This window comes from Tachysurus fulvidraco, chromosome 11 (assembly GCF_022655615.1).
Source record: "Tachysurus fulvidraco isolate hzauxx_2018 chromosome 11, HZAU_PFXX_2.0, whole genome shotgun sequence".
Lineage (NCBI taxonomy): Eukaryota > Metazoa > Chordata > Actinopteri > Siluriformes > Bagridae > Tachysurus > Tachysurus fulvidraco.
In genome coordinates this window covers 18,795,708-18,812,102 of record NC_062528.1, presented here as the reverse complement: position 1 = coordinate 18,812,102, position 16,395 = coordinate 18,795,708, and the positions used below count along the sequence as shown (strand labels likewise).

Here is a 16,395-nt window from a genome sequence, read left to right as displayed (position 1 = left end):
GAAACAAAGATCCCCAACAACCACGTGTGCTCTGTTTCCCTCAGCCTCAGCTTCCCGCGCCTCACTCACTCGGTTAAAGCCACCTTTCCACTGCACAAGACAAATGACGGCCAATAAACCGAAAGTCATTCATTTCATATGGAGAGTCGCAAAGGTGCTATGTGAGGTGCCGACCATCTGCGGATCCATAATCATGATGAATCAGTTTTCAGATCCGTATTAAGCGTTGGATCCGTTAGAAAAATTTTAACTTGTGCGACTACACCGCATCCGATATGCCGCCCGGACAGGTTTTTATTAAAACGACCGGCAGTTAGTGAGGAAAGAGTGACAAAAAAGGCAAAAACAAGTGAAGAGAAAAGCGATGAAGAAAATTAAGCAAAATTAATGTAAAGAAAACAGAAATTGTAGCAATTAAGTTCAGTTAAGAGAATTTCATTTAAGTTCGTTAAATTTGGTGAAGTTAAGTTAAGTTCCATTTATGTGTAAAGTAGCATTAAGAGCGTACAGTAATGAGTTAGTGAAGGAAAAAAAAAAATCAAGTGATAGAAATTGCTAAAGAGAATTCTGACTCAATTCCTGAACCGATTTCATAAACTCAGCCAGATCATTTAATTATATTTACAAAATTTGTACCTTGAACATGTTTTTCTAAATATCTGAGTTGGTACTAATTCCTAAAATTGAAATAAACTGTAGGGAAATTTAAAGAGCTACAAGTCTGACCATGCAGTTACTAAAGGACACAGTAGATGCAGTAGATGCAGTAGATGCAGTGGATGCAGTCTCTTGTTCCTGCATGAAAGTTACAAGTTTCTGTTTAATAGATGTCTTTATTGCATCATGTGGACCTCTAGTATCTTTTCGTATCTGTTTGTATTCGGTTACATCCCTATGCCACAAATAACGTCTGCTTATATATCAGGATACAGCCGAGTCCTCACATTCAAGAAGGATGATGGATCCTATGGAGCTTTTCTGAAAACACCCAGCAGCATTTGGTGATTATTTTGTCATTTTATGTAATTAAATATTAATGGGATTAAAACAGACTCATGTTTACAATACATGGCATCGTGTTCTTGTATGTGGAATTGACGCTCTTCTCTGATTGGCTCTCCAGGCTGACTGCCTTTATTGCTAAAGAGTTGTCAAGATCTCGGGACATTATTGACGTTAGAGATTCATACATACAGGAAGCCATATCCTATCTCATATCCAAACAGAAAGCCGACGGCGCATGGGATGACCCGAATCCTCTCTATGACAGAGGAATGAAGGTACAAGCAGCTCAGTGGATTAAAAAAAAACATCCCACCCATGCCAACACTTTTTACAAGAGCTTTTATTATCTGTGTTCTCAGGGTGGAGTCGGACAATCTGCGAACGATGTGCCTTTGACTGCATACGTCCTCATATCCCTGAATTACGCTCTACCTGTGTATGAATTGGGAACCGACACGGAACTGGTAACACAGGAAAATATCACTGTTCATCTTCTGTTGATGCTTAAGTAATGGAAGAAAGTGTTTTTGTTAAAACGTTTTTAAAGCATGGATTATATTTGCCTGAACTGACGATTTTATCTTTAATTCATCCTTTAAATGAAACAATTATACTTCTTTTACTGGGTCCTTGAAAAAGACTTACTGAGAAATTACTACAGTACTAACACTACAAGTCTTATCCAACAAAAAAAAAAAAAAAAAAAAAAGAATTTTGACTGATGAATTTTATATGTATTACTATGCAATTGATGATACTGGCTCAATGCTAGTCTTAGAATTGAATTGAATTAAATAGAATAGAATAGAATAAAATAGAAAAGTGGTGCGCTCTAGGTTTTTTTTAGCTTATTAAAAGCACAAGTCGCAGATACGAACATCCCAGGAAGACTCGAATGCACTGTAACTTCAATATTAGCGGTAAACTGAGGTAAAGACTCGTCCTCATGGTCCACACTGCGTCTTGGTGGCTTTAATCATCTTCAAATGCTCATGCATGGCTATAGAGCTAATAATATTGTGTAGCATGAGAAGGAAACTCAATATGCATGAGAATAAATGATATAAAGATGCTCTTTATATGATATGACTCTGGACTGGGATTTTTCTCTTTAGAGGAATTGAAAAAGGCTCTAGGTTTTTCTTGCAAAGCAATTACAGGCTCCTCTAATTTTTTAGACGTATGTTATATTTAGTTCGTGACCCTGGCTGTAAGACTATGGGAAATACTAGTTAGTAAACAGTGCTGCCATTAATGTTATGCTATCACATTAGCATTTTAGCTTAAGCAAAAATGTCCCATACCTGTAACAATTATTTCAGTCATTTCTCTCCCTCTTTCTCTCTGTTTCAGAGAGTGGCAATTAGGAAAGCAAAGTCTTATCTTCTTGCAAATTTCGACGCACAACAAAACCTCTACACCGTCGCCATTTCGGCGTACGCTCTGTCTCTGGATGATCAACAAAGCGCAGATGCAGTGCGAGCTCACAGGAAGCTGATGGAGATGGCCTCGTGCGAAAAAAGTTACGGTTCACCATAACGTCTCACTCTGATGAAATTCATATCAGTAAAATCAAGCCTGAATTAAATGTACACACTTTGTACTGTCTCTCAGAGCGCTGCTTCTGGGACGTCAACGGAAAAGTAGGAGGTTTGGAGAAGAAAGCTGATGCCATTTCAATAGAAGCCACAGCGTACGGTTTGCTACAGGCAGTGATCATGAAGGACAAACAGAAAGCTCAGAACATCGCCACCTGGCTCACTGAACAGCGCAAATATGGCGGAGGATTCCAGTCCACACAGGTTCTGTCATCCGTCTATACATCTATCCATCTATTTCCTTTACAAAAGAAATCAAATCTCACTCAAAACCCCCAAGCTTGTACCCAAAACAAAGAAAGAAAGACCTTTATTTTTATAAAGGTCTTTAGAAAGACCATTTTTTTTATACATTACACCACAGTGAAATTCTTCACTTATACTAACTTTGGAGGTTGGTGTGAGAGCGCAGGTTCAGCCGTGATTCAAGTGAAAAAGTGACGTGACATACGACTAAATAGGGTGACCCATACTCAGAATTCGTTCTCTGCATTTAACCGATCCAAAGTGCACACACACAGCAGTGAACACACACAGTGTGAGCAGTGGGCAGCCATTTATGCTGCGTTGCCCGGGGAGGGCAGGCACTAAAATTCCAGGGGTTTCGTTACCACTACGTAAAATGTGCGTGTTTCCGGAGGTCTTGGAAAAACGCCTTCTTTAAAAAAAAAAAAAAACAGCATACTATGAAGGACAAAACAGTCAAACAGGTTGATTTATTTTAGAAAACAAATAAACAACCAAAAACTACAGTTATGGTTATATTATCAAATAGGCCACGCCTACCTGATGACGCAATATCTGTTACGCTGTACCGAAATCCCTGGAAATAAGTGCCTGCCGCCCGGGGAGCAGTTGGGGGGGGTTCGGTGTCTTGCTCAAGGGCACCTCAGTCGTGGTATTGCCAGCCCGAGACTCGACCCCACAACCTTAGGGTTAGGAGTCAAACTCTCTAACCATTAGGCCACGACTTCTCCCAGGGTGAGGGTTAAGATGAAATATATGTGTAAATGAGTGATCAGTAGCAGAACAGAATAACTATCCTAAATATGTGACATTTTAAAGCAACGTAGTGTTTCATCATGTATATTTATTTAGGCTTTAGCTAGCATCATTATTTACTTGAGTTTGAATCCCTTTCGAATCAGATCAGCGCTAGATTTAGACCAAATATTAAATATACCTTTTGATCCTGCATCAGGTCAGAGCCAGATGTTATAACACTATCTGCTAAACTGCATTGGATTTATATCTGTTTTGATGAAAACAAAAGTCCGGTGCTAATCCGGTGCAGTATACAGTATAAATGCGACCCTGATCCAGTTCAGTATTTTTGATCGGTTGTCTGGATAATACAGTCTCACTGAATAATCGTGATCGGTTTACTCATTTCTGAGTCCTCCGCTTTTCAGGATACAGTCGTAGCCCTTGAGGCTCTGACGGAGTTTAGCATACAGAACAACGACGTGAATGACCTGGACCTGAGAGTGGAAATATGTGTGAACAACAAAGACACGAAGAGACTGCATTTAAACAAGCAGACTGCACTGACCCAAACGGCGATCGACGTGAGAAACACACATTTTTCTGTTTAATTCGCTATTTTAATTTCTGTATAAATTTGCAGCATGTAAGTACGTTTTACTCGTTGATTTCACAGTTCCAAGAAGTGGGCAAAGCAACCCTACATGTACAAGGACGAGGAACAGGAACGTTATCGGTAATGCCTCTTTTAAAGCCTACATGCTAACTGTTGTTCTTTAGCAAATTTCTTTTATTCTGCTGTTTTATTTTTTTATCCATTGCATCTTTTTATAGATTAGGCAGACATATAGATCTCTGAAAAAGGATGAGTCATTCTGTGATCTCTTCGGTCTCAGTGTTAAAGTGGAAGGGGAACTCGACATCCGTAAGTACTCTGTTTTAGCAACCACAGGCCGTAAAGTCTTTCCGAAAGTCAAATCAGTACACGTTTTTTTATCCCTTTAAATTTTGTATGCAAGCTGTAAACAGGAAATGAAGTCATTTTGTTACAACACTTTTACTCCACAGTTTTAGGTACAAGTGACATCATCCTTACTCAAGCTTTAACCCAAATAGGATAGAAGCCTTTATTATCACCACATATACATTACAGCACATACCCTTACTGAGGAGGTTGGGGTCAGAGAGCAGGGTCAGCTATGATACAGCACCCCTGGAGCAGGGAGGGTTGAGGGCCTTGCTCAAGGGCCCAGCAGTGGCAGATTGGCTGTGCTGGGCCTTGAACCCCAATCCTCCGATCAACAACCCAGAGCCTTAACCAGTTGAGCCGCCACTATCCTAACAACCATCTTTAGATAAAAAGGGTTAAATGGATCTAAGTGCCGAGAATGTATTTATACTTTTGTACAGCTTATCATGTGGTCAGCTTTATTCTGGTTAGCTCAGGTTCAGTTACTATTCCGCTTCTAAATGAGTTGGCAGGTGGCTGTGAATTAGTTAAGGCAAAATGTGAAGCAGAAGATCAGTGGGGAAAGAAATGGGAAGCGATACAATTGTTTAGGATGACATTCCAGTAAGGACAATCATGAATGAAGAATGAAACGCAACTTAAACATCATTTCAGACAACAGGTGCACAAACTTTTGCACACAATCTTTCCTTTTACTATAGTGTCCAAAGAAAACGAAGATAGTCTGGACGATTACTATAATTATGAATACGATTTGGAGAGAGACGAACCCGCCAGCAGACAGGACTGGTTTGATCTGCGTACTCGCAGGAAGAGACAAGCTCCAGAGGAACTGAAGAAAGAAAACACACTCTTTTATACGGTGTGTGTGAGGTACGCAACAATCCTAATCAGCTTTTCAATGGAAGATCATATTCAGCAGTATTACAGGCAATATTTTGGCTAATAAATTTTGCTAAGTGTGGTACTGTTGTTGAATTCAGGAAGCTAAATGCTAAAATTTAATATACTCTCAATTATAATATGACTAAATAGGTATTTGTTTATAACATGCATTACTTTATCATGCAAAATTGACACTGGGTAAGGAGTCAGTCTGCCTTAAAATCCCTAAAAACCTTGCTAGCTACAGTAGGTGTGATGTCGTGCTTTGATTTTTATGTCCTGTATATAAAAACAAACATAATCCCAATGGCTTCAGATTCAAATCAAAATGTGGGTATATAAAATGTCACAATATAAAGGGATTTCCAGAATATAACACACATACTGTACAGGTTGAATACAGGTTTTTATACGTTTTAACGATTATAAGCGCTAATTGTTTTCATCACGCTCACCTCCTAGCAAGAAACAGGGAAATTCCACTGGTATGGTCCTGGTGGACATCTCACTCCTGACTGGACTCACACCAAACATCCAAGATCTGGAAGATGTATGTGAATCGTTACAGTTCTTTTTTAATAGTGAATCATCCTCCGTAACTGGTCTTACTGGTCTTTACCCGTATCGTGTTCTTGTTTTCTGTGTAGAACGTAAAGGGCACAGAGAAATACATCGACCATTATGATTTTTACAACAACAAAGTCTTCCTCTACTTTGATAAGGTAAACATCGTCATTTATATCATCCTGTACTATCCTTTTACTGCCTCATACAGATGTTACGGTCTTTGCAACAGCTGGATGTGTTCGGTTCGATTTATATATATATATATATATATGTAAGCTGCATACTGTACAAAGGAACATGTGTGCTGTAGATTAGTTATGAAGATATAAATAAAATAAAAGTTCTGAAACTAAAAAAGAACAGCATTATTTATTTCTTTTTACATTTACCTCCAGCTTTGATATATTCTAGTTTAAATGTCTACATAAATGTGGATTTTATTTCAGATCGTGGAATGATTTAAAACCACATTAACCATCCTACAAATTAATAGATAGATAGATAGATAGATAGATAGATAGATAGATAGATAGATAGATAGATAGATAGATAGATAGATAGATAGATAGATTAGATAGATAAACAAACAAACAAACATTAGCGACAGCTTGTATAAGTATTTACCGCCTTGACCTTTTCCATATTTTGGAAAGTTACAACTTGGAACTGAATTTGATGTAACTGGAACTTCACATCTCTGCCTGGTCTCAGCCTCAGACTTCATGCACATGAACACTGTTGGCTTGATTTCTGATGCATATGCCACCAAAATTGGAAACACTTCACCAGTTTTGAAGTCACAATCTGGTTGGTTGGATTCTAGATGATTTCCGGGAGATGTTTGGGTCATGATGTGATGATGTTTGGGCAATTAGCGCTTATTGACTATCAGCTAAACACTGGATTTTCCAAAAGCTGTGAAGTTCACAGTACAGACATTAATAATTCCATGACTTCCTTAAAGAATCTATGGTTATGCAGTGACTTTAGATGTTTATGCTCCTAATCATGATGCTGAACAAAACAAACTGTTAGCTGTACATGTCAGTTTGACGCCCTCTTGGGAGGTCCCTGGCTTATAGAAGTTACTACAGAGTCCAAACTTTCTGCAGTCAGTCTGAAGGTCTGGATTTGTGAGACTACCTGATCACCGAGTCCAAGAGGATGACCTTCTCTAGGCAGAGTCATGGTTGTGCCAGATTATTTCCATAAATCCACAGAACATAGACATCTTTACAGAAATTAGTCCTGGACTTTTTTAGATTACTTCTTGGTTTTTAATGATTTTTGGTTGGAACATGTGGAGGAACACCGAGATATCGACACTAATTACATGCAAGTCAATTCCACTCAGGTTCAACAGAACCATACGGGTTCAACAGAACTAATTGCACAGAAACCGGACCTTACAATATAACCATTTATTTTGCAAGCTACAGTATATGGAGTTTTCCTCCCAATTATACAACATATTATGAGCTATTTGTGAACATTGATGACATCATAGACTAGTTTCAAGTGCATTTCATTTCCGGGATGTAACACGGCAAAATGTGGAAAGGTGGACCAGTATGTGAAAGAGGAAATCGCCGCTTTACCGGACCCAGGTTCAGAAATTATAAACAATTTACAGATATAGAAAAAAGTTGTTTATGCTACATCTGAGTGGTGAGACGGTGGAGAGCTGGCTGGTGCCTGGGAATTGGCCAAGACTAAATTTGAAGAAGATCAGAAGGGAAACAAATGGAAAGAATTAAAAATAGTTAAGATGACATTTCACTAAGGATTAATCATGATTAAAGAAAGAAACTTACATTAAAGATCATTTTAGTCTAAGGGTGCACAAAATTTTGCACCCAACTGCACTGGCTAGGAACAGATAAGGAGACTAGCTCCAAACCTATCATTCTGTTTGTCCACATTTCATAATAAACTATGAAAACTATGACTTACGCTTCATAGATCACCGAAGAGGAGACGTGTGTTCGGTTCCGTGCAGAGCAGATCATTCCTGTCGGACTCGTCCAGCCCGCAGCGGCGGTCATCTATGATTATTACAGTCCAGGTCAGTCATGATTACAGCATTTCTGCCATGTGTGCCGAGTCAAACGTCAGACATGTTGACTGATGCGACTGTTTTTGGTTTTACAGATAGAAAGTGTTCGGTGTTCTATTCGGCCCCGAAGGACAGTCCCATGCTCACTAAGCTGTGTGAGGCAGATGTGTGCACGTGTGCTGAGGGTGAGTGTGACAGCACTGGTACACATCACTGCCTTGTGTGTGTTACACCAAACCTTTAGATAGCAGGCACGTTTCCTTTAACATGCTTGTCTATCATTTTCCTTCTAATCTCCTGAGACAACTCTGTCCTTAGATTTCTGTGGTCCATGTTCAGTGTGGTTCACACCACGATACCAAAAATGTGTTTGAAGACACATGTGATGCTAATTACAGGACACACATTGGTCCTATGGTCCTATGGTCAAATTATTTTTAATCTTTTCTTTTTGTTCAGGCCAGCTTCATTGTCTCGGTTTTTTTCCACAATTCAAAAAGCAACGTCTGATTTTCATCAATCAATTTTCAGTATGGGGACAGGGTGGCTAGGTGGTTAGCACGTTCGCCTCACACCTACAGGGTCGGGGTTCGATTCCCGCCTCCGCCTTGTGTGTGTGGAGTTTGCATGTTCTCCCCGTGCCTCGGGGGTTTCCTCCGGGTACTCCGGTTTCCTCCCCCGGTCCAAAGACATGCATGGTAGGTTGATTGGCATCTCTGGAAAATTGTCCGTAGTGTGTGAGTGTGTGAGTGAATGAGAGAGAGAGTGTGTGCCCTGTGATGGGTTGGCACTCCGTCTAGGGTGTATCCTGCCTCGATGCCCAATGGCGCCTGAGATACCCAAGTAGTTTGGATAAGCGGTAGACAATGAATGAATGAGTGAGTGAGTGAGTGAGAATTTTCAGTACATTTTTATTAAATAATTCCTTTTTTCAATCTAATTTTATTTCAGTGACCATTGTGGGTTTTTCTTTCTTTAATGGAAAGGGTACCAACAATTTTGTACATGTGCACATTTATTGTTTCTATAGTAACACCTCATTTACTGGAATTAGTGTTATTATTTACCAGCTCCTTCAAGATTTCACAGAGGTTATTTATTTATTTATTTGTTTGTTTGTTTGTTTGTTTGTTTGTTTATTATTTACAATCGTTGCAGACAAAAAAGAGCAGTTCAAATTCGCGATACAAAAGGTTTCTTGGCTTTCTATGATAGGTGTACTCGTGCTCGACACACACATGAATAGAAGAAGCTTTTGGCTGAATGCGGTCGTGATGATGTCACAAGACGTGTCTTAGCTTGAACCGGCGGTATTGAATCGGATTTGGCAAAATCCTGGAATCCTGGAGGAACTGATTTAAGTATTTATAAAAGTAGACTCTAATCAGTTTGAACACTTGAAGATAAAGCTGTTTCTTATTGTATTTAGGATGTTTGTCCAGTGTTGTAACGTGCTACTTTACAATTGCTATTACACTAGTGTTAGTGGAGTAAAAGAACGAAATCATTTTTTTGAAGAACATTAAATGTAACTATAAATGAATAAAAAAAGTGTGAGTTAATGAATTATAACATATAACTGTCATGGAAAGAAGAGGAATGAAAGTCAGTCGTAGTAAGACAGAATACATGTGTATGAAAGAGAGGGAGGGAAGTAGAACAGTCAGGTTACAGGGGGCTGAGGTCAAGAAGGTGCAGGAGTACTTGGGGTCAACGGTCCAGTGTGACAGGGAGTGTGGAAAAGAGGTGAAGAGGTAAGTGCAGTGAAGGGTGGGAGTGGGTGGAGAAAAGTGCCAGGAGTGTTGTGTGACTACAAGAAGGTGTAGAAGACGGTAGTGAGAGCAGCTCTGCTGTATGGGTTAGAGACTGTAGCAGTGAGGAAAAGACACGAGGCAGAGATTGAGGTAGCAGTGATGAGGATGATGAGGTTTTCTTTAGGAGTGATGAAGATGGACAGGATTAGGAAGGAGCACATCAGAGGGACAGCTCAGGTTGTCTGTTTTGGGGACAAGGTCAGAGGAGGGAGATGGTTATATTGGTAGAAGGATGTCAGAGATGGAGCTGCAGGGTAAGAGGTCAAGACGAAGGACAAAGAAGAGATGAAGTTAATTGGTGTGAGAGCACAAAAGTAAAAGAAGAACTGTCAGTTAATCGACCTGCTATAAAAAGAAATAAAATGCTTAGTGTTGTAAGAATATTCAGCTACATTACATTTACATTACTGACATTTAGTTGACATCCTTATCCAGAGCAACACACAAAAATGCTTTTACGTCACTATCGATGAATACATTAACACTGGATGACTAGGTTACAGACTTAGGACACCATCAACCTAAAACTCTGCTCAGGGATGTTTTTTTTTAATATTCATATAAAACAATAAGAGAAAATAAGCGCTAGTGTAAGTGTTTCAGGAAGAGGTAAAGTAGGTCTTCACCAGTCGTTTGAAGATAGCCTGTGACAGACAGCTGTTCGGACATCTGGAGGACGTTCATTCTATCACCTCGGTGCCAGAACAGAAGAGTGTCTTGATGTATAACTACCTCTTACCCTGAGAGATGGTGGGACAGTTGAGCAGTGCTGGTAGATCTGATGGAGTGAAGTTTAGAGTGAGGAGTGACAAGAGCTTTGAGATAAGAGGGAGCTGGTCTATGTTTGGCTTTGTAGGCGAGTATCAGTGTTTTAAATCTAATGCCTGAAGGTTCCTCTGGAAGCCAGTGGACAAAACGCAGCAGTGGGAGAACTTCTGCAGGAAGTAAACAAGTCGTTCAGCTCTGCTTCCACGTCTTTGGTTGTTCAGCTATATCAGCATTTCAGAAAGTATTTTATTCTGTAATAAAGCTGTGAGTCTGAGAGCCGTGTGTCTGGTTCTCTTTAGGTGGCTGTCCAAGGCTGAAAGTCACCTTCAGTAAGAACATGGAGGCGAACACAAGGACTGAGTATGCTTGTTTTCTGCCCTCCGTTGATTATGGTAAGTCACGTATTTGTTAATTTTTTTCTCCTAATCATAAAGACTTAATAAATAAACAACGCATTTCCTACAGTTTACACAGTCAAGATCCTCAGCTTCAGCAGCGACGGTGTGTTTATATCTTATAAAACATCAATCACTCAAGTCCTTCGGACAGGTGAGTCGCATTATTCCTACTGCTCCTCTTGTGATTATTGATTGCGTTATGATTTATAAATATTTTTTCATTAATTTTTTTGTTTTTAATTGAATAAATGAATAGGTAAAGACTTAACTATCCAGAAAGATGATGTGCGAGAAATGCTCCAGCGTTTATCGTGTAATGAGATGGAGCTGAAAGACAAGGCAGAATATCTGATTATGGGGCAGGATGACAGTCTGTTTGTGGGAAACCAAGAGAATCGGTAAGATCTAGATTATTCTGTAGATTTGTTTACTTTTAAAAAAAAGAGTAACCTTCATATGCATTCGATTATCTGAGACGTGTTTGTTGTGCGTTTTCCTCGTCTGAAGATATAAGGATGACATTACTTACCAGAGATTTATGTCTGTCTCACCAGAAACCTGTTTCTTATACACACACACACACACACACACACACACACACACACACGTCGGTTTTGATCATTAAGGTTTTGATCATTCGTGTTAAAACTGAATTGATAATTACTGGGGATGTAACGGTGTGCTAGGGTTTGTCCTACTGCTTGATAAATCAGTGTAAATAACATTATGGTGATATGGTTGAAAAAAATTGTGTTTAAAAAAATTAGATTAGATATGATTTATAAAGTTTGGGGGCACGGTGGCTTAGTGGTTAGCACGTTCGCCTCACACCTACAGGGTTGGGGGTTCGATTCCCGCCTCTGCCTTGTGTGTGTGGAGTTTGCATGTTCTCCCCGTGCCTCGGCTGTTTCCTCCGGGTACTCCGGTTTCCTCCCCCGGTCCAAAGACATGCATGGTAGGTTGATTGGCATCTCTGGAAAATTGTCCGTAGTGTGTGAGTGAATGAGAGAGTGTGTGTGCCCTGCGATGGGTTGGCACTCCGTCCAGGGTGTATCCTGCCTTGATGCCCGATGACGCCTGAGATAGGCACAGGCTCCCAGTGACGTTCGGGTTAAGCGGTAGAAAATGAATGAATGAATGAATGATTTATAAATCTCACTCTCTCTGGTGTCACCCAGATGATGAGTGGAACCAAACTCCAACCAGAACGCCTCAAGGCTTCTTCCTCATGTCCTCTCTGGGAGTTATTACACACAACTGGGATTGAAATCCATCCAGATTTCTGAACTGCTTTGTCAATGTTTGTTTTTTAATGCATTAAGTTGAATGTGTAAAAGTAAAACTGTTCTCATAAAACCTCTGTTATTTGACGACCATTTCTATACTCGTAGATATCAGTAAATAAGCTTCATCTTACGTTTAGAGAATGTAGTACATGCCCTTATCCTGTAATTGAGGGTTAAGGGCCTTGCTAAGGAGCCTAGCAGTGGCATTCTAACCAGTTGTCCAACACCTTAACCGCTAAGCTACATCGCCCCCTTTTCCTTTTTTAGTTTTTTATACTAAACTACAAATCTCTATTTTAATCTCTATTAAAATAGAAAATGGAGTTGGGGGTGGGGGGGTTGGGGTTATACATTCAGGATCAATTCTTAAAAGTCTGGAGTTTGGAAACTCTTCAGAAGTTCCTGGTGAGATACGACCCGAACATTCGGTGCCCGAAACGCTTTCGTGATTTTCAAACGATTTTTCAATCTTTATTTATTTTAATACATCTTTATTATTTATATACCGAATCCATCTCTGTTAATAAACCGTGTGTTTTTCCAGCTTTAGGTACGTTCTGGATAATAAGATGTGGATCGAGCAGATTCCTCCAGCCACGAAGTGCAAGGCGACCAAAAGCAGGAGAGCTTGTCAGCTTCTTGAATCCTTCATAGAGTCACATGCTCAAAAGAAGTGTGCGATTTAGCGTACACGAGACGGCGAAGAGACGAGAGCTGACACAGATATATGAAAGCCATGACACATAGCTCAGTAAATTGTGTGCTTTTATTTTCAGTGCATATGACCAAGTAAAATTAGGGTTTGTGGACCAGCGGCGTTGGAAGTGCAGCAGAAAGTCGTGTTGCAGATAAGCATGAGCTTTACTTCTCTTAAAAAAAAAAATAATCATGGAATGAACAGGAATGAAATGTTTGTCCTTGTCTTTAATAACCTAACGATCATTGTGCTTTGAACATAATGATGTTTGGCTCAGTGATCGATTATTTTCAATAGTTCTTTAACCACTCTGCTTTGACTGATGCATAAAAGTCGTCGGATTGACGTTAACCAGAATATATCTGAGGAATGGTTTCCTGTTAATACGCAGCGCAGGAACAGTTTAGAGTTGAAACTGAACACTGACTTTACTGCAATATAACAGATCACAAATAAAGGATTACAAAAAAATTTTTAAAAAATCTCATTGCCTCGTTCATGGGTCCAGTTAATTATGTGCCAAAAGTATGAATCAGAATTACACTTGAAAGAAAATACTTCATATCACAATACAAATGATTATTATTTTATAACAATACCTCCACTCTGTTGTTGAAGATGCCTTTAACTTACTTACACCTTCTAGAATTTTATCTTGTCTATTTATTACCTTTTTCTCACATTTCACGTGAGCCAGAGGCTTAAAACGAGCCAATCGCAGTATGTGTGTATCATGGATACTTTGGGCAGTTCCCTGTCAGACCACCAGAGGGCAGCACATCACATTATAGTTGAACGGTTGGTGATTAGTCACCTTCTTTCTGAGGTCAGTGTTGTTTTTAGCCTTTATAATAATCATAATAATAATAATAATAATAGTACTACTACTACTACTAATAATAATTAATATACTAATTATTATTATTATTATTATTATTATTACTATTATTATTATTATCATCATCATCATCATCATTATCACAAATACATTTTTTTTATGTCACCCATAAGCTTCAGAAGACTCTCAGCTGATCACGAGAGATGAAAAGAGAGAAAGTTGAAGGAGCGAATGTTTATAGTTTAAAGCTGTTCTAACTTAAGTCAGACATATTCAAACATTTTCCTCATTCAAAATATATATACACTGGCAAATTATTGCCTATTATTCACTAGACAATAAAATAAAATAAATGTAAAGCAGTCTTGTAATAGACTATAAGGATGTAAAGCTTTGAACAGTAAGAAACATAACAGTAAAATGAGCTTTGGCGAAAGAAAAAAAACTGATTCTGACTGATTCTGACTGAGGTAAAAAATATATAGGATACTGATGTATGATCTTGTATATTAAGTTTACAGCATTTAGCAGACGCACTTATCCAGAGTAACTTATATTTAATCCCGTTTTGTACAACTGAGAGTTAAGGGCCTTGCTCAGGGGCCCAGCAGTGACAGCTTGGTGGACCTGGGATTTGAACTCACAATCATCCAAACAGTAGCACACCCCTTAACCACTAAGCTACAACATCCTACATGTATTATATGTATATTTATAAAAACTTTTATTTCTTTAATAAAGCTATGTTTGAAAAGCTTTGTTTATCATTTGTTTTCATGGTGATATCTACAAGATATGTGGTTAGACCAGCTATGGACTTAGAGATGATGCCGTTGACTAAAAGACAGGAGGCAGAGCTGGAGGTGGCAGAGTTAATTAGAATATTAGAGAGTTAAGAAGATTGAGAAGGTTTGGCCATGTACAGAGGAGAGATATGGGGTATATTGGAAGAAAAAATGCTGAGGACGGATCTGCTGAGCAAGAGGAAGAGAGGAAAGCCGAGGAGGAGGTTTACGCATGTGGTGAGAGAAGACATGCAGATGGTTGGTGTGACAGAGGAAGATGCAGAGGAAAGAGGAAGATGGAGGATGACGAACCGCCGTGACGACCCCTAACGGGAGCAGCTGATAGAAGGAGGAGGTTTGTTTTCATTGTGATGATAGTATTTTACATTTTTTTTTTTGTAATTTTGTTACTTTTGGCACAAAATCAATCCTAAGCCCTGGACAAGAAAATGCATTCTCTCTGGCTTTGCTTTTTCAGCTTGTACTAAACCCGCAGGGATTAATTAAACGTTTAAAATCGATGCAGATCTTCCGATATGGGAATGATGAATCCTGTGGGTTTATAATATGCTACTAAACTTCAGAAGCAAAACTATGAACACCTGTAGTCTCGTACTCCGTTCTAGTCTTGTACACAGACTGGCTTTGATTCTTTTCTTGTTTTTTTTTTTGTTTTTTTTGTCCGTTTGTTTTTTTCTTTTCTCGAAGATGTGCACCGTACGTGTTTGGCAATATGTTTGCTTCCTAGCCTGAAGCGGTTCATGCAGTAGCGTCTACTGTATGTCAAGGCATTTGCAGAAAAACGTTACAGAAATGCAAAAAACAAAAACAAAAAATCATAACACTGTATACAAAATAAAATAAATAAAATAAAAAAAAAATAAAAATCCTTCACTACGTCTAGAGTCACGTCTGTTGTGCTGGGTCACATGGCCGACACCCATGTCAGATATACGAACGGTAAGAGAACTTTAAGGCAGGTGAACATTATAAGAACTAGAAGCTGCGTGTCCTCTACCTGTACAATAGTGGATGAAACACTAGCATTTGAAGCTTTATCGTATTGAAGCACTGTGACTTCGCAAAAAAGCAGTGAATGCACACGATATGACGCAAACGCATTGACGGCGGCGACGAGTCAATGCACAAGAGAGTTAGTCTGATAGAAAATGGCTTGTTTTCACAGTACGCTTTTCAGACGGCTTGTCGATAAGTAAAGGAATTTCTTGCCTCTGAAAAGGTCGTAATTACGTCATAAACCAACATGTTGATGATGTGTAAAAGCTGAAGAGTAGCTGCCTTCGCAAACACTGCTCGGAGTGCAGCGATTGTTATTACTCTTGTATGTTGGTGACGGTGTCTAGTTTTTTTTCGGGATTTAATTCATAATTCACAATCGGTTCGAATCAGTGCAATAGTGAGGAGGGATAAAATGTCAGACCTTGCTTGAACTTCAATTTGATTCGACTCAAGGTCGTGTCAGTGGCAGGGGCCTTTGTGGTGTGCATACAAAACAAAAACAAAATGTGTACATGTAACATGTTACATGTGTACAATACTTTTGCTGGATGACCCTTGAGGGGATTTTTTTTTACTGCAGGTAACGGTAGACTTTAAAGCAGTGGTTCCCCGAGTCTGCCACGGCCACGTGTCCTTCAGAGGTGAGAGCCAGACCCTGAGGGCCATACAGAGGGTCTGCTGACGTGTTGATGTACGACAGGAATGAGCCTGAGCTGTCAAACAC

At 39.3% G+C, this 16,395-nt stretch overlaps 2 protein-coding genes across 2 annotated transcripts in view; one reads left to right on the top strand and one right to left on the bottom strand.

Annotated features, from left to right (window-relative positions):
• Nucleotides 1-13,510, top strand: part of c4 (complement component 4) — a 27,459-nt gene extending 13,949 nt beyond the window's left edge. Inside the window, exons 25-41 of the mRNA XM_027157208.2 lie at nucleotides 926-1,001; nucleotides 1,124-1,280; nucleotides 1,365-1,469; nucleotides 2,359-2,527; nucleotides 2,620-2,807; nucleotides 4,016-4,171; nucleotides 4,264-4,323; nucleotides 4,422-4,512; nucleotides 5,259-5,430; nucleotides 5,905-5,992; nucleotides 6,090-6,164; nucleotides 7,972-8,074; nucleotides 8,161-8,250; nucleotides 10,947-11,039; nucleotides 11,113-11,196; nucleotides 11,302-11,443; nucleotides 12,876-13,510. Of these exons, the coding sequence (XP_027013009.2) occupies nucleotides 926-1,001; nucleotides 1,124-1,280; nucleotides 1,365-1,469; nucleotides 2,359-2,527; nucleotides 2,620-2,807; nucleotides 4,016-4,171; nucleotides 4,264-4,323; nucleotides 4,422-4,512; nucleotides 5,259-5,430; nucleotides 5,905-5,992; nucleotides 6,090-6,164; nucleotides 7,972-8,074; nucleotides 8,161-8,250; nucleotides 10,947-11,039; nucleotides 11,113-11,196; nucleotides 11,302-11,443; nucleotides 12,876-13,017 (1,991 nt within the window). The 3' untranslated portion in view covers nucleotides 13,018-13,510. The remainder of the gene's footprint in view (nucleotides 1-925; nucleotides 1,002-1,123; nucleotides 1,281-1,364; nucleotides 1,470-2,358; nucleotides 2,528-2,619; nucleotides 2,808-4,015; nucleotides 4,172-4,263; nucleotides 4,324-4,421; nucleotides 4,513-5,258; nucleotides 5,431-5,904; nucleotides 5,993-6,089; nucleotides 6,165-7,971; nucleotides 8,075-8,160; nucleotides 8,251-10,946; nucleotides 11,040-11,112; nucleotides 11,197-11,301; nucleotides 11,444-12,875) is intronic.
• The window catches only part of trim3a (tripartite motif containing 3a), a 33,479-nt gene continuing 30,163 nt past the window's right edge, over nucleotides 13,080-16,395 (bottom strand). Inside the window, exon 14 of the mRNA XM_027157209.2 lies at nucleotides 13,080-16,395. Coding sequence (XP_027013010.1) covers nucleotides 16,243-16,395 — 153 coding nt within the window. The 3' untranslated portion in view covers nucleotides 13,080-16,242.